The following is a 23742-nucleotide window of genomic DNA, read 5'->3' as shown; positions in this document are numbered from 1 at the left end:
TTTTTGTTGGAATAAAATTTTATGTTTTTGATCAAAACTGCTATTTCATGATAATGTGAATTTATGGATTTCAAGTTTTAATGACAGGGTAAATGAAACCTTGAAATGAAATGAAAATTAGTGCCCCATGAAGAAAACCCATCCACAGTATGCCCTGAATATAGACTTGAGAATATTGGTCAGTATGGATTTATTGTACCCCCCCCAAAGGGGGGTATATGGTTTCAGGTTGTCTGTCTGTCCATCCATCTGTCTGTCTGTCTGTCTGTAGACACAATCTTGTGCACACCAACTCTCCTCATCCCCTTGACACAATTTAATGAAACCACAAAAGTGGTTAGTACCAACCCTAGTTGTGCAAGGGGCATGTTAGGTTCTTTCAGAAAAAAAAATTGTACAGTTATGGGACTTTGTTTTTATGCCCCCACTTTGGGGGGGGGTGCATATAGATTTGCTCTTGTCCGTCCGTCCTTCCGTCCGTCCGAAAATGTTGTGTCGTGCGTAGCTCTGAAAGTATTTGATGTAGAGTCACAAAACTTTACAGGAATTTTGGTCAGCATGTGTAGTAACTGTGCACCTGGGGTTTCGCGTCCGTATTCATTCAGTCATGTAGAAGTTATGGCCCCTGACTTTGTAAAAATTGGACATTTTAATGTTGTGTCGCGCCTAGCTCCAAAAGTATAGGACCTAGAGTCACAAAACTTTACAGGAATGTTGGTCAGCATGTGTAGTTGTGCACCTGGGGTTTCGCGTCCGGATTCATTCAGTCATGTAGAAGTTAAGGCCCCTGTCTTTGTAAAAATTGGTCATTTTAATGTTGTGTCGCGCCTAGCTCCAAAAGTATATGACCTAGAGTCACAAAACTTTACAGGAATGTTGGTCAGCATGTGTAGTTTTGCACCTGGGGTTTCGCGTCCGGATTCATCCAGTCATGTAGGAGTTATGGCACCTGACTTAGTAAAAAATTGGTCATTTTAATGTTGTGTCGACCTAGAGTGACCAAAGTTTACAGGAATGTTGGTCAGCATGTGCAGTTGTGCACCTGGGGTTTCGCGTCCGGATTCATCCAGTCAGCATGAGTTATTAGAATCATCAAAGTTTACAGGAATGTTGGTCAGCATATGCAGTTGTGCACCTGGGGTTTCGCGTCCGGATTCATTCAGTCATGTAGGAGTTATAGCCACTGACTTAGTTAAAAATGGGTCATTTTAATGTTGTGTCGTGCGTAGCTCCAAAAGTATTTGACCTAGAGTTTTTGGACCCTGACCTGGGAAAAAATTGTCATTTTAATGTTATGTAGTGGGGGCATCTGTGTCCCATGGACACATTTCTAGTTTGTTAATATGCTATATACATAGAGTCTGTATATGCAATCTTGTGCGCATCTAATCTCCTGAACCCATGCACACAGCTGAATGAAACTTCACACAAGTGATCAGTACCAAGCCTAGTTGTGCATGGTGCATGTTAGGTTCTTTCAGAAAAAAATTTTGTAGCGTTATGGGCCTTTGTTTTTGTTACTATACTATATACATAGAGTCTGCATATGCAATCTTGTGCGCTCCTAATCTCCTGACCCCATGCACACAGTTGAATGAAACTTAATACAAGTGATCAGTAGTAACCCTAGTTGTGCATGGTGCATGCTAGGTTCTTGCAGAAAATAATTCTGCACAGTTATGTGACTTTGTTTTTGTTACTATACTATATACATAGATTCTGCATATGCAATCTTGTGCACACCTAATCTCCTGACCCCATGCACACAATTGAATGAAACTTAACACAAGTGATCAGTAGTAACCCTAGTTGCGCATGGTGCATGTTAGGTTCTTTCAGAAAACAATTATGCACAGTTATGGGACTTTGTTTTTTATTAGCTCGACTATACGAGGTATGGAGAGCTGTCCTACTCGACCAGGCGTTGGCGTCCTTCTGCGTCCGCATTTTGGTTAAAGTTTTGATGCACTTCCACTTTATCTCTGTAATTACTTGATGGATTTGTTTCATACTTTAAATAGTTATTCCTCATCATCACCCACATCATATGGCACAAGGGCCATAACTCTCACACTAATATTTCATGGATTATTCCCCCTTTTTACTCAGAACTTAAGGTTAAAGTTTTGATGCACTTTCACTCTATCTCAGTTATGACTAAATGGATTTGATTCAAACTTAAAATAGTTGTTTCACCTTATCACCCACATCATATGATACAAGGTCCATAACTCTGGTACCAATATTTCATGAATTATGCCCCCTCTTTTACTTCGAATTTCAGGCCACATTTATGACCATATCTCGATGAAACTATCTTGATGATCTTTAGGTCAATAGGTCAGATGAGCGATACAGGACCTTCATGGCCCTCTTGTTTCTACTTATCTCTGTAATTACTTGATGGATTTGATTCAAACTTAAAATAGTTATTCCTCATCATCACCCACATCATCTGACATAAGGGCCAGAACTCTGGCACCAATATTTCATGATTTATTCCCCCTTTTTACTTAGAACTTCAGGTTAAAGTTTTCATGCACTTTCACTCTACCTCAGTTATTACTAAATGGATTAGATTCAAACTTAAAATAGTTCTTTCACCTTATCACCCATATCATATGATACAAGGTCCATAACCCTGGTACCAATATTTTATGAATTATGCCCCCCCCCCTTTTTCTTAGAATTTCAGGTTAAAGTTTTCATGCACTTTCCCTCTTATCTCAGTTATTATGCCCCCCTTTGAAAAAGGAGGGGTATATTGTTTTGCAGAGGTCGGTCGGTCGGTCGGTCGGTCGGAATGTAGACCTATCCGTTTCCAGTGATAACTCAAGAATGCTTGGGCCTAGGATCATGAAAGTTGATAGGGAGGTTGGTCATCACCAGTAGATGACCCCTATTGATTTTGAGGTCTGTATGTCAAAGGTCAAGGTCACAGTGACCCTGAATAGTAAAACGGTTTCCGGATGATAACTCAAGAACACTTGGGCCTAGGATCATGAAAGTTGATAGGGAGGTTGGTCATGACCAGCAGATGACCCCTATTGATTTTGAGGTCAGTATGTTAAAGGTCAAGGTCACAGTGACCCTGAACAGTAAAACAGTTTCCGGATGATAACTCAAGAACGCTTAGGCCTAGGATCATGAAAGTTGATAGGGAGGTTGGTCATGACCAGCAGGTGACCCCTATTGATTTTGAGGTCAGTATGTCAAAGGTCAAGGTCACAGTGACCAGGAACAGTAAAATGGTTTCCAGGCAATAACTCAAGAACGCTTGGGCCTAGTGTCAGGAAAATTGATAATTAGGTTGGCCATAACCAGCAGATGACTACTATTGATTTTGAGGTCAGTATGTTAAAGGTCAAGGTTACAGTGACCCTGAACAGTAAAACAGTTTCCGTATGATAACTCAAGAACGCTTAGGCCTAGGATCACGAAAGTTGATAGGGAGGTTGGTCATGACCAGCAGGTGACCCCTATTGATTTTGAGGTCATTAGGTCAAAGGTCAAGGTCACATTGGCCAGGAACAGTTAAATGGTTTCTGATCTTCTTGTCCAAAACCATAGGGCCTAGGGCTTTGATATTTGGTATGTAGCAAAATCAAGTGGTCCTCTACCAAGATTGTTCAGATTATTTCCCTGGGGTCAAATATGGCCCCACTCCTAGGGTCACATGGTTTATATAGCCTTATATAGAAAAAAAGCTTTGAAAAACCTCTTGTCCAAAACCACAGGGCCTAGGGCTTTGATATTTTGTATATGACATCATCTAGTGATCCTCTACTAAGATTATTCAAATTATTCCCCAAGGGTCAAATATTGCTCCGCCCTGTGGGTCACATGGTTTACATATACTTATTTACAGTGTGCATATAATTTCTGTTCCTTGTGCAATTACTAAATGCATCAAGGGGGGCATTTCGTGTTCGACGAGCTCTTGTTACTGAATGGATTTGATTCAAACTTAAAATATTTATTCAGCATCATCATTCACATCATATGACATGAGGACCATAACTCACGCACCAATATTTCATTAATTATCCCCCCTTTTTGCTTAGAATTTCAGGTTAAAGTTTTGATGCACTTTCACTCTTATCTCAGTTATTACTAAATGGATTTGACTCATACTTAAAATAGTTGTACCACCTTGTCAGCCACATCATATGACTCAAGGTCCATAACTCTGATACCAATATTTCATGAAATATGCCCCCCCCCCCCCCCCCCCCCCTCACTTTTAGCGCGACTTTTCGAAGAAAAAGTAGAGCTATTGTACTCGCCCCGGCGTCGGCATCGCCGTTGATGGAAGTTTTTGATAAAGTCAAATATCTCTGTTACTATCAAAGCTATTGACTTGAAACTTAAAATATTATTTCTTATCAAAGTCTACACCAGGAGAAACAATCCCCATAACTCTGATTTGAATTTTGACAGAATTATGCCCCTTTTTAACTTAGAATTTTTGGTTAAAGCCCCAACTTTTACTACCCTTGCAGTAAGTTTTGTAGGAGGAGCCTATCAAATAACAAGGCTACTCTAGGCTGTCTGTCAGCTAAAAATAGCTCACTTTCAATGATTCACAAGCAAATTTAAACAATGGTCAGTTGAAGAAGAAATATGAACTTACATGTTTTGATGATTACAAATTATTATTAGTCCCCTACTGGATGAAAACCAGTTTCAGGGACTATAGGAATGCGCTTTTCCGTCATTCCGTCTGTCCATCCGTCCGTCCGCAATTTTGTGTCTGGTCCATAACTCTGTCATCCATGAAGGGATTTCAATATTACTTGGCACAAATGTTCCCCATGATGAGACGACGTGTCATGCGCAAAACCCGGACCCCTAGCTCAAAGGTCAAGGTCACAATTGGAGGCCAAAGGTCAACAGGGCTTTTTTCCTGTCCGGTCCATAACTCTCCCATCCATTAAGGGATTTTAATATTACTTGGCACAAATGTTCCCCATGATGAGACGACGTGTCATGCGCAAAACCCGGACCCATAGCTCAAAGGTCAAGGTCACAATTGGAGGCCAAAGGTCAACAGGGCTTTTTTCCTGTCCGGTCCATAACTCTCCCATCCATTAAGGGATTTTAATATTACTTGGCACAAATGTTCCCCATGATGAGACGACGTGTCATGCGCAAAACCCGGACCCCTAGCTCAAAGGTCAAGGTCACAATTGGAGGTCAAAGGTCAACAGGGCTTTTTTCCTGTCCGGTCCATAACTCTCCCATCCATGAAGGGATTTTAATATTACCTGGCACAAATGTTCCCCATGATGAGACGACGTGTCATGCGTAAAACCTAGACCCCTAGCTTAAAGGTCAAGGTCACAATTGGAGGTCAAAGGTCAACAGGGCTTTTTTCCTGTCCGGTCCATAACTCTGCCGTCCAGGAAGGGATTTTAATATTACTTGGCACAAATGTACCTCATAATAAGACAATGTGTCGTGCACAACTTTTAGACCCCTAGCTTAAAGGTCAAGGTCACACTTAGCAGTCAAATGTTAACATAGCATGAACAGGGTCTGTTTCGTGTCTGGTCCATAACTCTGACATTCATTAAGGGATTTTAATATTACTTGGCACAAATGTTCCCCATGATGAGACGACATGTCATGCGCAAATCCTGGACCCTTAGCTCAAAGGTCAAGGTCACAATTGGAGGTCAAATGTCAATAAGGTTTTTTCCTGTCCGATCCAGAACTCTGTCATCCATCAAGGGATTACAATATTGCTTGGCATAAATGTTCCCCATGATGAGGTGACGTGTCATGTGCAACACCCAGTACCCTGGCTTAAAGGTCAAGGTCACACTTTGAGATCAAAGGTCAGTAGGATTGTTTTCCTGTCCAGTCTATAACTTTGTCATGCAAAATAGGATTTAGATATCAGTTGGCACAAATATTCCCCTGGATGAGACAACATGTTACAGTGAAACACCACTCGCTCGAGCATCGATGACTCGAGCACCCGGGCTCGCTCGAGCAATTCATGTGGTCCCGGCTGATTTCTTTCTATTTTCTATGTGAAATTACTATGGCTGGGTCGAGCATCGATAACTCGATTGCTCGAGCATGACACCTGGTCCCTGTGTATTGATTTACTCTTTGTTGCTTCTGGCTAACTCGAGCAGAGGTGTCAAAATTTTCCGCAGCTTCGGCGATCAGAATGTATCGCTTAATTGAAAATTTTCGCACGCCGTGAAAATTGCGTTGTCTATTCTCCGACTACCTTAAATGTTTGTTTGTCGGTGTATTTGATCTAATAATGAGTTTAATTATTGATGAAAGGTTAAAGAAAAGTTTTATTGATCAAATATTGATCAATTACTGTTTGCTTTAGATTAAAGCAAGTACGTGATTACTTATTACATCATAGATAACGTTTGTGATACGTTTTTTAAATGTCACGGGTTTGTTATTATTACGCATCACCGTTTCCTCTGCAAATGGTCCCGATGACAATTGATACAATAAAATTTCATTTTTTCTTCGTATGTAGGTCAATGTTTGGGTCGCTCGAAACCATGGATAACTCGAGCATTTTGCTCATCCCCTTGCGTCCTCGAGCGAGCGGTGTTTCACTGTATGTGCAAAACCCAAGCCCAGGGTCTAATGTCAAGGTCACACTTAGAGACCAAAGGTCAGACACGAGAATGACTTTGTCTGGAGCATTTCTTCTTCATGCATGGAGGGATTTTGATGTAACTTGGCACAAATGTTCACCAACATAAGACGGATTGTCATGCGCAAGAACCAGGTACCTAGGTCTAAGGTCAAGGTCATATTTAGAGGTCAAAGGTCAAATTCAAGAATGACTTTGTCCGGAGCATTTTTTCTTCATTGAAGGATTTTGATGTAAGTTTGACCAAATGTTCACCACCATGAGGCACCCTTGTTTTTAGAATTACGTCCCTTTGTTGTTACTATAAATAGATTTTATTGTAACTTTTTTATTATTGGCCGTAGAGAAAAATCGAGACCACTTTTCTGTGGTACAACAGGTGTATTTTGACCTATCTCTACCTGGTAAAGAGTTTCTTGTGGACTTATATTATATAGATTTAATTTTTTTTTTTTTATTTCCCTTTGTTGGTACTATAAATAACTTATATGATAACTTTTTTATAATTGGCAAAAACATTTCAATATGAAGACAACTGTGGGTTTTTATATATGCACATTTTAATCCAAGTGCTTTGTTATATTATATTGTATATATAGTACAGTATTGTTTATACATCATTGACAGATATCAGTTCATTATGTTATACTGCAGTATAGAAAATTAGGTGCCTCCCAGTAGGGGACTTCGTATTGCATGGCAATACTTCATTCATTTGTTATACATATTTTGTGCATCCATATCAATATCATTGTTATGAAAAATTGAGTTGAGACTAGCATTCCTTATTTTTAAACTTCTTATTAATGTAAATTGAACTTTTCTGTCATTGCTGGCAGGTCCATTAATTGAGATAATGTAGCAATAAATGCAGAAATAATAAACTATTTAAGCCTGAGATGTAGCACAATGCACACAAATTAGCAAGTGTTGCTGTGATAAGGTCTAATAAAAATGATAAGCTATTTGAAACAAATTATCACTGTATGTCTGTTATTTAGTTCCCTATATCTTTAATTAGCCCACCATCATCAGGTGGTGGGCTATTAAAATCACTCTGCGTCCGTGGTCCGTCCGTCCGTTAACAATTTCTCGTTATCGCATCTCCTCAGAAACTACTGGGGGGATTTTGACCAAACTTTGTCAGAATGATGTATTGGTACCCTAGTTGTGTCCCCCTGAAAATCAGACTGGTTCAACAATTTATGAGTGAGTTATGGCCCTTTGTTTATTTCTATATTTTACATAGATTTATATAGGGAAAAACTTTGAAAACCTTCTTATCCAAAACCACAGAGCCTAGGGCTTTGATATTTGGTTTGAAGCATCATCTAGTGGTCCTCTACCAAGATGATACAAATTATTTCTCTGGGGTCAAATATGGCCCCGCCCTGGGGGTCACATAGTTTATAATGACTTATATAGGGAAAAACTTTGAATAACCCCTTGTCCAAAACCACAGGGCCTAGGGCTTTGATATTTTGTATGTGACATCATCTAGTGGTCTTCAACTAAGATTATTCATATTATACCCCTAGGGTCAAATATGGCCCCGCCCTGGGGGTCATATGATTTACATAGACTTATATAAGGAAAAACTTTGAAAATCTTCTTGTCCAAACCACAAAGCCTAATGCTTTGATACTTGTAATGTAGCATCATCTAGTGGTTCTCTACCAAGTTTGTTCAAATTATCGCCCTAGGGTCAAAAATGGCCCCGCCCCAGGGGTCACATGGTTCATATAGACTTATATAGGGAAAAGCTTTTAAAATGTTCTTGTCAATAACTGCAACATTCAAATTTGGACCACATGTATATTTTTGAGTGGCAAGATGACCCTTGACATGAGTTGACCTTGATTTTGACCTAGTGACCTACTTTCACATTTCTGTAGCTACAGCCTTCAAATTTGGACCACATGTATATTTTTGAGTGGCAAGATGAACCTTGACATGAGTTGACCTTGATTTTGACCTAGTGACCTACTTTCACATTTTTGAAGGTACAGGCTTCAAATTTGGACCATATGCATAGTTCCGTGTTTCAAAATGAAATTTGACATTGATTTTGACCTAGTGACCTACTTTCACATTTCTCAAGCTACAGCCTTCAGATTTGGACCACATGCATAGGTTTTGTGTACCGAAAAAAACCATGACCTTCACATTGACCTAGTGACCTACTTTCACATTTTTAAGGTACAGGCTTCAAATTTGGACCACATGCATAGTTTTGTATTCGGAAATAAAATTTGACCATGATTTTGACCTAGTGACCTACTTTTACATTTCTCAAGCTACAGCCTTCAGATTTGGACCACTTGCATAGTTTTGTGTACCGATTTGAACTTTGACCTTTACATTGACCTAGTGACCTACTTTCACATTTTTAAGGTACAGGCTTCAAATTTGGACCACATGCATAGTTTTGTATTCCGAAATAAAATTTGACCTTGATTTTGACCTAGTGACCTACTTTTACATTTCTCAAGCTATAGCCTTCAAATTTGGACCACATGCATAGTTTTGTATACCGAAATGAACTTTGACCTTTACATTGACCTAGTGACCTACTTTCACATTTTTAAGGTACAGGCTTCAAATTTGGACCACATGCATAGTTTTGTATTCCGAAATAGAATTTGACCTTGATTTTGACCTAAGGACCTACTTTTACATTTCTCAAGCTACAGCCTTCAAATTTGGACCACTTGCATAGTTTTGTGTACCGAAATGAACTTTGACCTTAAGATTGACATAGTGACCTACTTTCACATTTCTGTAGTTACAGGCTTCAGATTTAGACCACATGCATAGGATTGTGTACCGAAAGAAACTTTGACCTTGACATTGACCTAGTGACCTACTTTCACATTTCTCAAGCTACAGCTTTCGAATTTGGACCACATGCACAGTGTTGTGTACAGAAATGAAATTTGACCTTGAGGTAGTCAGTAAGTCTTGAAATTTGGAACACTCAAAAATGGCACATTGGTGGGCGCCAAGATCGCTCTGTGATCTCTTGTTTAAATAACACATAAAAATATAACTGCAGAAATGATTGAATATGATATTCTATTCAGTTTAAAATTTCAAAATTACTTTTCTGGAAAAGTTTTACAATGCACTCTAGGTGTTAATTCCATTGATACATCAAGCCTTCTGCTGATCAAGTTTGTTGATAAAATTAACCACGTGGGAATTGTTTACATTCTCTGTTTCTCTAGGGTTCATGACCTCATTGGCTCCTCCCAGCAAATTCAATTTTTTGGCAGTTAGGTTTAAATAATTTTTTGAAACTGTACTTCACAGTTTTTTGTTTTAAAGGTGGTCAATCACATTTAAGCAAAATTTAGTGACATTTTTTACTTTTTGTATATTCTGTTAGAGATTTATTTAAAAAACAAAAATACCCATTACTTAGAGTTAGATCCCTGTTAGAAATGTATAATTTATTGATTTTCATAAAGATTTGTAATTACTCCCCTTTAATATGAAAATATTTAAAATGCTTGGTATTTCTTTTTATTTCCATATAATTCCGAGTTTTACATTCACATTGGATAGATATACCAAATATTTAACAATCTGAATCAAAAGGTGGGTTTTAAAATGCATGTAGCTTCTGAATTTCATTTTTTTCCATTCTATCTTGGTTGCGCAACCAAGATAGGCAAAGGGAGGTTATAATAATTTTTCAAAGTTGCATTTCTAATGAATTCAATCTATAAATGTAATTGTTAATGCAATTATTTTACGAATATAATACAATATATCGGTTAGTTATACATTTTCTTAGGTAAGGTATGTTTATCACATTTATACTTATGATAAAATAACTCGATCTTAGTTGGGCAACTGCAATAGGAAAACCAATTATTAAAAATATCTCCAGTGAAAACCTAACTTGTATTAAGCGCTAACTGAACATAAATGAGTGTAAATGATCAGATGTTAAAGTTTAAAACAAATCCGTTACTTAGCCAAAATCTGATTATCCACCTTTTAAAAATAAAAACACCAATTGATAAAGAATGTTTCAATGTGTATTTATGCAATTTTTCATAACTTTTTATTCAGTAGTTTATTTAAAATTTTGAAAAAAGGGCTCTTTGATGTGAAACATGCATAATTTATATAAAAACCTGCCCCAGCGCCATCTTCTGGCTTTTATATGGCAGTTGGGGGTTTAAAGTTTTTGTTAAAGTCAAATATCTCTGTTACTATCAAAGCTATTGACTTGAAACTTAAAATAGTTATTTACTATCAAAGTCTACACCAGGAGAAACAATCCTCATAACTCTGATTGAATTTTGACAGAATTATGCCCCTTTTTAACTTAGAATTTTTGGTTAAAGTTTTTGATAAAGTCAGATATTTCTGTTACTATCAAAGCTATTGACTTGAAACTTAAAATAGTTATTTACCATCAAATTCTACACCAGGAGAGTAGACAACCCCTATTTATTTTTGGGTCATTCTATTTAAGGTCAGGGTCACAGGGGCCTGGTCATGTAAAAGGTGATCCCTGTTGCAGCCAACCATCAGTGTCTCTTTGACTTTCGCCCATATCCCCTATTGACTTCTTGCCGATATCTCACTTATTAATTCCCCACCAAGAGTGGTGGGGGTTATGGGAATGGTCTCCGTCCGTCCTTCCGTAACATTTTGTGTCCGCTCTTTATCTCCTAAAACCCTTGAAGGATTTTCATGAAACTTGGGTCAAATGATCACCTCAAGACGATATGCAGAACCCATGAGTCAGCCATGTTGGCTCAAGGTCAAGGTCACAACTGAAGGTCAAAGGTTTGAGTCTTCCATTTCGTGTCCGCTCTGTATCTCCTAAACCCCTTTGAAGGATAATCATGAAACTTGGGTCAAATGATCATCTCATCAAGACGATGTGCAGAACCCATGAGTCAGCCATGTCGGCTCAAGGTCAAGGTCACAACTCAAGGTCAAATGTTTGAGCCTTCCATTTCGTGTCCTCTCTGTATCTCCTAAACCCCGTGAATGATAATCATGAAACTTGGGTCAAATGATCACCTCATCAAGACTATGTGCGGAACCCATGAGTCAGCCATGTAGGCTCAAGGTCAAGGTCAAATGTTTGAGCCTTCCATTTCGTGTCCTCTCTGTATCTCCTAAACCCCGTGAATGATAATCATGAAACTTGGTCAAATGATCACCTCATCAAGACTATGTGTGGAACCCATGAGTCAGCCATGTAGGCTCAAGGTCAAGGTCAAAGGTTTGAGCCTTCCATTTCGTGTCCGCTCTGTATCTCCTAAACCCCTTGAAGGATAACCATGAAACTTGGGTCAAATTATCACCGCATCAAGACGATGTGCAGAACCCATGAGTCAGCCATGTTGGCTCAAGGTCAAGGTCACAACTCCCCTGTGACAGCTCTTGTTAATATACTAAATACATAGTGTGCATATGCAATCTTGTGCACACCTAATCTCCCGAATCTTTGCACATAATTTAATGAAACTTCACACAAGTGATCAGTACCAACCCTAGTTGTGCATGGTGCATGTTACGTTGTTTTAGATAAATATTCTGCATAGTTATGGGACTTTTTGTATTGTTACTATGCTCTATATACATAGGGTCTGCATATGCAATCTTGTGCTTGCCTAATCTCCGGAACCATTGCAAGCAATTTAGTGAAACTTCACACAACTTATCAGTACCATCTTACTTGTGTAGTGTGCGCATTACATTCTTTCAGAAAAATATTCTGCAGAGTTATGGGACTTTGTTTTTGTTACTATACTATATACATAAAGTCTATATACATACAATCCACATAATTATGCAATCTTGTGTGCGTCAAATTGCAATGTACTGTGTCAGTGCATGCAGCGGGGTGGGTACATTCATCAACTTCAGTGATAGCTCTAGTTTACACAGAAAAAAAAGCATGAAATTCCTATTTAAGAGTTTATATATTTTTGTAGATTAACAAATGATCAGACGTTCCAGTGGAAGGCACTGAGATTGTTGGCAAGGCGTAGTCCGCAGTTCTTTACAAATTCCGCAACTCCAGCACAAGATCTCAAATCTTATCTCAATGGAATGTTGTCTAAAATTGCAAAACAATTACCAGTAAGTAGCTTGTTTATACCTGACCTTTGTAGTATGTGTGTCAGTCTTCAGGGGTTGCCCAGATTGCTTTACCCTACTACACCTGAAATCCACTTAGTCTCCCTTTACTATGTAAATGGCCTACAAGAGCTAAATATCAAAAGAAGAAAATGTACAATTTTTCTTGACAGAATTTTACTGAACTTAGCATGTAATTTTCCCACACTATTCTACATTACTGGGCTGTGATTTATCGAGTGCCATTAGAGCTTAAATAGAATAAAAACTATTGTGTTTCATTTCTAATCCACTTTCATAGACAGGTATATTGATTCTGTATTTAGAATCAGCAAGCATACTGAGAAATATACTAGATATAGTTAGAATACCTCAATTTATTATCCCCTGCCAATGGCAGAGGGATATAGTTTTGCGGTCGTCCGTTTTTCCATCTGTCCAGAGCCATATCTAGGAAGTGGTATGGAATATTTAAATAAAACATGTACATGTCCACCACAATAGGGAAATCCGGCCTGTGAAGTTTCAGTCAGATTGCCCAAGTAACACAAGAGTTATGACCGTTAGAAGTTTCTAATGTTAACTATATGAGGTTCTATAAATATGGCACTTTTCTGCTTCATAACTTGTGACATATTTGACCTAGAACTATGAAACTTAAATTGACTCAGATCACCATTATGCGGTAGTGCACACTCAGTTTCGTCGGGATAAATTTAGTTACTTCGAAGTTATTGTCATTTGATTGTTTAAAAATCCACATGTTTGTACATAACAAACTAACCAATTGGTAGAATTTCTTCCATGAATATTTATCAACATGCAAAGTTGTACTCTCCCCCCACCTCACACCTCCATCCAGTCACCCCCACTACCCCAACATGCACCTGCATCCCCCTCCACCCCACAAAATTTTATTTTCCATATTTTGTTTTTACAAATATTAAATAAATAAATATTTAATCAGCTCCAGCTCTTTTTTTTTCATGTTCTCCACAGTTTTTCTCCTTTAGTCAGCCTCTCCTTGGCCTTCATACTGGGATCCATTGCACTGCAGCCCTGATTGTTAGTGATACAGAGAACATGGCACATCAAACACAATTATCTACATCTGATCTATACTTGCAGTAAATTTTTTGTTGACATTTGACTAACAACTTTGAGAAAAATGGAGAGAAGATAGCTAGAGACATTATTTCTTATTCAGGTTGTAAACACACAGCCAGACTTACTCGTTTTAGCCTTAATCGACTTGTGACCCCTGTACATTGTGCTAATTAGACAAAATGACTCCAGAATATTTTTCATATTTTTGTATCTCTAAAATGCATTATTGCAGATTACATGTGTTTTGAAAACAGTTATTAAACAAGAGCTCGTCGAACATGAAATGCCCCTCTTGGTGCATTCAGTAATTGCACAAAGAACAGAAATTATATGCTCACTGTAAACAAATGTTCTACCATTCTGGTTTAATCTGACCATGACCTTTAACCTATTAACCTAACAAGAGATTACAGAGTGATCTTGGCGCCATCCACTGAGCCATTTTTGAATGTTTCAAACTTCAAGACTAGCTCAAGGTCAAAATCAATGTCAAATTTCATTTCTGTACAAAACAATGTGTAAGTGGTCCAAATTTAAAAACTGTGGCTTGAGAAATGTGAAAGCAGGTCACTAGATCAATTTCAAGGTCAAAGTTCATTTCGGTAGACAAAACTATGCAAGTGGTCCAAATTTGAAGCCTGTACCTTCAGAAATGTGAAAGTAGGTCAATCTCAAGATCAAAGTTCATTTCAGTACACAAAACTATGCTTGTGGTTCAAATTTGAAGGCTGTACCTTGAGAAATGTGAAAGTAGGTCACTAGGTCAAAATCAAGGTCAAATTTTATTTTGGAACAAAAAACTATGCATGTGGTCCAAATGTGAAGCCTGTACCTTCAAAAATGTGAAAGTAGGTCACTAGGTCAATAACAAGGTCAAAGTTTTTTTCGGTACACAAACCTATGCATGTGGTCCAAATTTGAAATGCACCTGCATCCCCCTCCACCCCAACAAAATTTTATTTTCCATATTTTGTTTTTATCAATATTTATTGTCAACATGTGAAGTTTTATACCCTCACCCGGTCACATTAACCTTCCTTAACATCCACCCCCCCCCAAAAAAAATCATTTTTCAAACCTTCCATGAATATTTATTAACATGTGAGGTTGTAACCCTCCACCCCTGTCACCACCCACATTCCAAATTTCTTACCTGATTGTGCTCTCTCTTAAGGACTTCTGTTCTTTTAAGTTCAAATGTAATGAAATTATTTGCTTCTTGGTAACATCCTAAACTTTTTGCCGGATATATTTCTTTGCCATTCCTCAACACAAACAAATTCAGTATTCATAGAAGTTGCTTGTTAATATACATAGTTCTGTTACACAGCAACATTTATTTTATATATAGAATCAACAAGGAGAGGAAATGAAGACAGATGTAGAAGATGAGGAAGGTATAAAGGAGACTCAAGATGATGAGGACATGAAAAATACAGAACAAGGTGAATGTTGTCATGGTTCTGTTATATGAGCCATGCCATGAGAAAACCAACATAGTGGCGTTCACTTTTCAAGCCTATTGCAATTAGAGAAACTGTTAGCGAACAGCATGGATCCTGACCAGACTGCGCAGATGCGCAGGCTGGTCTGGATCCATGCTGGTCGCAAAACCACTATGTTGGTTTTCTCATGTTGTGGCTCATATTATTATTATTATTTAATAATAAAAATAACAGGAATTTAGGGTGTCACAGGACCCCCGCTTTGTCCTAAGACAATTGAGAACTTCTTTTGAACTATACATGCATTGTTTATCTGATAGTTGTTGTTAGTACATGACCTGGTCTGTACCAAGTTATATGACATTGTAAAAAGCTAGATCAACCCTCAGGAAGTAACAAGTCAGACCTATTCCAAATTTTCTGTATGTGAAACAGTTAATATATATATATATATATATACTAGGTACTTTGTAAAGCTTTTGTGTGACTGTATTTTAAGAATAGTTAGAAATATGATATCTTACCCCCAGTAGTTTGCTGGTTGACTTAGGCATGTGTGATAAAATGCACAAACCAAGAATACACTGCAGTGGAAGAGACAAGGATTTGAACCAGGGGCCTTCAGTGCTATAGGAAAGTGTCATAGCCCTCTCCACCAATATGTCCAAGGAGCAGCAACTCTATATGGGAGATTGCTATAGGTGGACAATTATTTCTCTAATATGTGCATAACTTGTCTAAATGCAGTTATACTATAAAATTATGCATTGACAAATAAAACATAAAAAGTCAGAATATTTTACATGATGAAAATTTTCAGTCTCCATAGAAAATACTGATGTGGTAAGATGTCCAAAAAAAAATCTAGTTCGTATCAAATTTCATTTATTTTTGTGACTTGCGTTCATCAGCTTCAGACAAATAATTATATTGTAGCTACAGAAACTTCATAATGTGGGTATAGTTTGTCGGAATAGTTCGAAACTGGGTTACCTGAGGTCTTTATATTTTCAACTGGGTTTTCATAAAACTTTGTCAGAATGTTTGTTTCAATGAAAACTTGGCCATAGTCAAAACTGAGGTACCTGATATCAAAAACTAAATCATCAAGTTAAATTTTAGAAAAATTTTGTTTTCACTCTAGAGGCTACATTTTCTACTTGTTTGAACAAAACACAATTGTTAGCATTCATTACTCATTGTGTCATTCACATACTCAAGGTCAAACAGTCATGGTTAGGTGAGTAACTTAGGGCCATTTTAGCCCTCTTGTTTTCTTTATATTATCTACAGTGAATGTTTACTATATATCATACTCATATTTCCTCATCAGATCTACGGATCTCGAGGTCGTGAGTTCAAGCCCTGGGTGAGGCATATGTTCTCCATGACGATTTGATAAAAAAAGACATTGTGTCTGAAATCATTCGTCCTCCACCACTGATTCATGTGGTGAAGTTGGCAGTTCCTTGCGGGGATCAGGTTTGTACTGGTACAATTTCCAGGAACACTAGGTTAACTGCCCGCCATTACACAACTGAAATACTGATGAAAAACTGCGTTAAAACCAAAAACAAACAAACATATTTCCTCATTCTGTTACAGGCAAGGAGGAGATAGAGAGTAAAGAGATAGTTCTAAACAAGCATATAATCCGCTGTGTAGCTGAGAAGATTGGCAAGGACTGGAAGAAAGTTGCAGTGGAGCTTAGTTTTCCAGAGGATGATATAGCTTACTTCGAGAGTGAGGATCTAACAGACCCTGATAGAGGAGCTAAAATTCTCACTATCTGGATGGTAGGAGTTCTTAACAATCACTGGATAGATTAGTAACTGGGCTGAGTAGCACCTTTACCATAGTCTGTCAGTGCAGTCTTGTCTTTCTTCCATGTCTGTGCTTTGCCTCAGCTCCAGCTCTTTTTTTTTCATGTTCTCCACAGTTTTTCTCCTTTAGTCAGCCTCTTCTTGGCCTTCATACTGGGATCCATTGCACTGCAGCCTTGATTGTTAGCGATACAGAGAACATGGTACATCAAACACAATTATCTACATCTGATCTATACTTGCAGTAAATTTTTTGTTGACAAGATGACTAACAACTTTGAGAAAAATGGAGAGAAGATAGCTAGAGACATTATTTCTTATTCAGGTTGTAAACACACAGCCAGACTTACTCGTTGTAGCCTTAATCGACTTGTGACCCCTGTACATTGTGCTAATTAGACAAAACGTCTCCAGAATATTTTTCATATTTTTGTATCTCTAAGATGCATTATTGCAGATTACATGTGTTTTGAAAACAGTTATTAAACAAGAGCTCGTCAAACACGAAATGCCCCTCTTGGTGCATTCAGTAATTGCACAAGGGACAGAAATTATATGCTCACTGTAAACAAATGTTGTACCATTCTGGTTTAATCTGACCTTGACCTTTAACCTGTTAACCTAACAAGAGATTACAGAGTGATCTTGGCGCCATCCACTGAGCCATTTTTGAATGTTTCAAACTTCAAGACTAGCTCAAGGTCAAAATCAAAGTCAAATTTCATTTCTGTACAAAACAATGTGTAAGTTGTCCAAATTTAAAAACTGTGGCTTGAGAAATGTGAAAGCAGGTCACTAGATCAATTTCAAGGTCAAAGTTCATTTCGGTAGACAGAACTATGCATGTGCTTCAAATTTGAAGGCTGTAGCATAGCTTGAGAAATGTGAAAGTAGGTCACTAGGTCAAAATCAAGGTCAAATTTTATTTCGGAACACAAAACTATGCAAGTGGTCCAAATTTGAAGCCTGTACCTTCAGAAATGTGAAAGTAGGTCAATCTCAAGATCAAAGTTATTTCAGTACACAAAACTATGCTTGTGGTTCAAATTTGAAGGCTGTAGCTACAGAAATGTGAAAGTAGGTCACTAGGTCAAAATCAAGGTCAAATTTTATTTTGGAACAAAAAACTATGCAAGTGGTCCAAATTTGAAGCCTGTACCTTCAAAAATGTGAAAGTAGATCACTAGGTCAATAACAAGGTCAAAGTTTTTTTTGGTACACAAACCTATGCATGTGGTCCAAATTTGAAAGCTGTAGCTACAGAAATGTGAAAGTAGGTCACTAGGTCAAAATCAAGGTCAAATTTTATTTTGGAACAAAAAACTATGCATGTGGTCCAAATTTGAAGCAGGTACCTTCAAAAATGTGAAAGTAGGTCACTAGGTCAATAACAAGGTCAAAGTTTTTTTCGGTACACAAACCTATGCATGTGGTCCAAATTTGAAGGCTGTAGCTACAGAAATGTGAAAGTAGGTCACTAGGTCAAGATCAAGGTCAACTCATGTCAAGGTTCATCTTGCCACTCAAAACTATACATGTGGTCCAAATTTGAATGATGTAACTTATAGACATGAAGGTTCTAAGTTTTTCCCTATATAAGTCTATATAAACCATATGGCCCCTGGGGCGGGGCCATATTTGACCCAAGAGGGATAATTTGAACAAACTTGGTAGAGAACCACTAAATGATGCTACATTACAAAATATCAAAGCCATAGCCTTTGTGGTTTGTAAAAGAAGATTTTCAAAGTTTTTCCCTATATAAGTCTATGTAAACCGTGTGACCCCAGGGCAGAGCCATATTTGACCCTAGGGGAATAATTTGAACAATCTTAGTAGAGGACCACTAGATGATGTCATATACAAAATATCAAAGCCCTAGGCCCTGTGGTTTTGGACGCGAGGTTTATCAAATTTTTTCCTATATAAGTCTATATAAACCATGTGACCCCCGGGGTGGGGCCATATTTGACTCCAGGGAAATAATCTGAACAATCTTGGTAGAGGACCACTAGATTTTGCTACATACCAAATATCAAAGCCCTACACCCTATGGTTTTGGACAAGATCAGAAACCATTTTAACTGTTCCTGGCCAATGTGACCTTGACCTTTGACCTAATGACCTCAAAATCAATAGGGGTCATCTGCTGGTCATGGCCAACCTAACTATCAGTTTTCCTGACACTAGGCCCAAGCGTTCTAAGAGTTATTGCCTGGAAACCATTTTACTGTTCCTGGTCACTGTGACCTTGACCTTTGACATACTGACCTCAAAATCAATAGGGGTCATCTGCTGGTCATGACCAACCTCCCTATCAACTTCCGTGACCCTAGGCCTAAGCGTTCTTGAGTTATCATCCGGAAACCGTTTTACTGTTCAGGGTCACTGTGACCTTGACCTTTAACATACTGACCTCAAAATCAATAGGGGTCATCTGCTGGTCATTACCAACCTCCCTATCAACTTTCATGATCCTAGGCCAAAGTGTTCTTGAGTTATCATCCTGAAACCGTTTCACTATTCAGGGTCACTGTGACCTTGACCTTTGACATACAGACCTCAAAATCAATAGGGGTCATCTGCTGGTGATGACCAACCTCCCTATCAACTTTCATGATCCTAGGCCCAAGTGTTCTTGAGTTATCATCCGGAAACGGATTGGTCTACATTCCGACCGACCGACCGACCGACATCTGCAAAACAATATACCCCTCCTTTTTCGAAGGGGGGCATAATAAGTGGTAGAATAAATATTTGGCCTTCCTTGCAGACGTGGCCTCATAGATAGCTGACTTTGAATTACTTACTGCTCATCTCTATTGATTGAAAATGTAGAATTCTTCCAAGTGAAGAAACTATTCATCAGGCTTCAGGAAGGTCAGTGTTTCTACCATAGATATCCCTCGGCCTTATTAACTGGAGAGGTACCATTATATTTACACTGTTTTGCTGTGACTTAAAACCAGACTTTAATATATATTCAGATTTTATAAAATTATTTCTGTCTACTCTCACAAGTCTATATTTTAAAGATAGCTCTGCAATTATACCTGTTGCTGCATAGTAAAATATTGATATTTGCAGTTACTTCGGAGGGGTATATTGTTTTGCAGATGTCAGTTGGTATGTAGACCAATCAGATTCTGGATGATAGCTAAAGAATGCTTAGGCCTAGGATCATGAAAGTTGATAGGGAGGTTGGTCATGACCAACAGATGGTCTGTATTGATTTTGAGGTCAATAGGTCAAAGGTCAAGGTCACATTGACACAGAAAAGTTAAACCTTTTCCAGACAATAGCTTGAGAACGCTTAGGCCTAGGATCACAAAACTTACTAGGGAGGTTGGTCATGACCAGCAGATGATCCCTATTGATTTTGAGATCTGAAGTCAAAGGTCAAGGTCACAGTGACCCAGAACTGTTAAACTGTTTTGGGACAATAACTTGAAAATGCTTGGGCCTAGGATCACAAAACTTTCTAGTGAGGTTGGTCATGACCAGCATATGGCGCCTATTAATTTTGAGGTCAAAGGTCACAGTCACAGTGACCCGGAACAGTTAAACTGTTTTCGAATGATAACTCAAGAATGCTTGGGCCTAGGATCTTGAAAGTTGACAGGGAGATTGGTCATAACCAGCAGATGACCCTTATTGATTTTAAGGTCAAGGGTCAAAGTCACATTGACCTGGAATAGTAAAATGGTTTCCAGATGATAACTTGAGAACGCTTGTGCCTAGAATAAAGAAACTTAATAGGGAGGTTGATCATGACCAGCAGATGACCCTTATTGATTTTGAGGTCAGTAGGTGAAAGGTCAAGATCATAATGACCAGAAAGTTTCTGTTCCTTTAGCAGTTACTAAATGTATCAAGGGGAGCATTTAGTGTTCTGCAAGTTTAAATGCTCCCAGCATCTACTGATGTCGGAGGCATATAGTGATTGTCCTGTCCGTCCGTTCGTTCGTCCATCCGACCGTACGAGGTTAACCAAATGGGACCGTTTCGTCTAGCATCAATACCCCTTACTAGAATGACTTGATACTAATGCACATATAACCTGTGACCATTCCTCATCTTCACACATCACCTGACCTCAGTTTGACCTTGACCTTGACCTCATTTTGGACTTAGGTTGCTTTATATGGGCCATCTCTTGGTTAACCAAATGGGACCGTTTCGTCTAGCATCAATACCCCTTACAAGAATGAATTGATACCAATACAGATGTAAACTGTGACCATTCCTCATCTTCAAACATCACCTGACCTCAGTTTGACCTTGACCTCATTTTGGACTTAGGGATGCCACGGGGGGCATCAAGCATTTATTGAACGCAGCTCCTTGTTGTTTCATGGAAGTCAGTGTATCCAGCAGATAAACAATTAATAAATTAACAGTAGTATATTCTTTTTCCAGGTAGCTTAGATCATTTGCAGAAAATCCCTGCTGATTAATCTATAACTTTGTTTCCTGTATTACAGGAAGAGGATCCTGACAGGCACACGGCAGCGGCTCTCAGGGTGGCACTCACTGAAGTGGGACTTCAACATGTGGCTGACAGTCTTAATGGACCATCTTGAATGTGCTAGATACTGTTCTTACACTGACATTTTCTCTAAGAGGCAACTGAAAACTTTGGTCAGAGTTGAACATTCTTTTGAAGAGGGTGTTACTTTCTTTGTATTGATGTGTCAAGAACATGTACATAGTAATTATTTAGAATATTCATGGCTGAGAAGGTGGTGGCCAAGCAAATATTCTTTACACAATGAACTTAGCAATGACAAAACTGTTTCTTTACTGACTTTTGCGACTGAACTTATTAAAAACAGCGGATAACATCAAAAAAAAACCTGTTGTATCATATTGTTCACATTTTAGTTGAGTTAGTGGCATTAATAATTTTAATGAATAAAATTTGTGACAAAAAAATATGTACAAGTGTTTTTGATATTGCCAAGTTCATGGATTTTGATACAGACTGAGCATAGGAATATTGTTTTGGCATTGTCTTTCAGTTCCTGTTTCCAACTGTTTGTTCATCTTTCTGCCCAAGGCCATATCCAAGACTGGTTTGGAGTACTTAAATAAAAGATGGTAGAAATGTTAACTGCAATAGGGAAATGGCACCCTGCACTTCTCTGTCAGATTGCCTGAGGAAACCAAGAGTTAAGGCCCTTTGTACTTACATAATTATACAGTGCATATGATACACATAAAATGTATAGCATTTTCATTTAATTTTCTGTCCGTAGCCGTACCTAAAATATATAAAATGCGATTGTAACTTTGATAAATCATGATAGAAATTGCACAGTGACTGTAATAGGTTAATGCAGCTCTGCAAATTTCAGATTCAAAAGTTAGATTTCCAAATGAAGGCAAGAGTTAAAGCCCATCATACTTACATAAAGTTTACTGATATGTACGTAAAGGGTATTTCTTTACAAGTGGTATTTGTATATTTTGGTATATTTTTGCTATGGAATATTGTACTTGAGCTTAGTACAAAATGAAGCTTATTTGGAAATATAGGTATGTGTTCCTGTCACTAGGATTGGGGTCAAGGTTACTAAAAACAGAAAATTAAATATCCTCATTAACTTCAGTTAGGAAAACAGTTATTGCCTCACAGCTTGGAGGCCATAGTTCTCACTGTATATTGGGTTGCTTGGTTCAAGGTCAAGGTCATTTTAACTAAAACTAGGAAATGTTTTTTCTAAAAATGATTAGGAATGAGATAAGTAGACCAAACCCGTCAAGTAGCTTTCATAGGTACCAATGTTTTGATGCATTTAGGTTGGTTGCATAAAGGCAGTTTCTTTCCTGTTTGCCATCAATAATTTAGTTAGAAATGAGAAATTGTGACCAAAATTGGGTAAAATAAGTAGCTGCCGCAGAGTGTGCCTTGGATGCATTTTGGTTGCGTCAAGGTCAATGATCACATGTATTTAAAATCAAGTTTTTTACTCAGAAACTTCATTTAGAAACAAGGTACTATGATAACTATTATTCATGGGGGATTAATTTTCGTGGTTCAGCTCCACCATGAAATTAAGTCTCAATGAACAAAATTTGTGCCCAATGTAAATTGTACTTAACACCACCAAAAAAAACCCACCATAGCCGTCCGATCTGGTGGGTAGTTGTGTGCATGCGACAGTACTGACCTGCAGCTTTCGTAAAGTCTATGGAGGCTCCATCAAGGATAAATATAGGTATTCTTCGGAACAACCGACTATTTCATTCAGACATTTAACCGTGGTTTACAATATGCTGGGATACTAAAAATAGTAGTTTGACGTAGCGTCATGTACCAAACCGCACTATGCTTCAGATGTTATTTGCATTTATTCGGCCCGTTCTGAAATGTTTATACACTAGCCTTTATTTTTACTTAATGTAATAAACTACTAGTACTTTGAGACAATTAAATATTATAAGTAATTGTTAGATTTGCGTCTGATGCATTATTTACCCAATGCACATTACACAAGGCCAAGATCACATATACAGGTCAACAATGAAACTTTAAATCTCATCAAGGTGGCATGCAGAGCACTCAACCCAGGTCACTAGCTCCAATTTATTTGGGTTTTACGGTGCACCAACACAG

The 23742-nt window shown here is 38.1% G+C and overlaps 1 protein-coding gene across 2 annotated transcripts in view; it reads left to right on the top strand.

Annotated features, from left to right (window-relative positions):
* The window catches only part of LOC123525293 (THO complex subunit 1-like), a 101425-nt gene extending 77846 nt beyond the window's left edge, over positions 1–23579 (top strand). For both annotated transcript variants that reach the window (XM_053537978.1, XM_045304229.2), the window contains exons 16-19: positions 12604–12751; positions 15207–15300; positions 16906–17096; positions 21608–23579. In XM_053537978.1, coding sequence (XP_053393953.1) covers positions 12604–12751; positions 15207–15300; positions 16906–17096; positions 21608–21706 — 532 coding nt within the window. In that variant the 3' untranslated portion in view covers positions 21707–23579. The remainder of the gene's footprint in view (positions 1–12603; positions 12752–15206; positions 15301–16905; positions 17097–21607) is intronic.
* Positions 23580–23742: the final 163 nt, after the last annotated feature.

The sequence above is a fragment of the Mercenaria mercenaria genome, chromosome 3 (assembly GCF_021730395.1).
Source record: "Mercenaria mercenaria strain notata chromosome 3, MADL_Memer_1, whole genome shotgun sequence".
NCBI lineage: Eukaryota > Metazoa > Mollusca > Bivalvia > Venerida > Veneridae > Mercenaria > Mercenaria mercenaria.
Note: the sequence above shows the minus strand (reverse complement) of the source record. Positions and strands in the feature narration are given on the sequence as shown.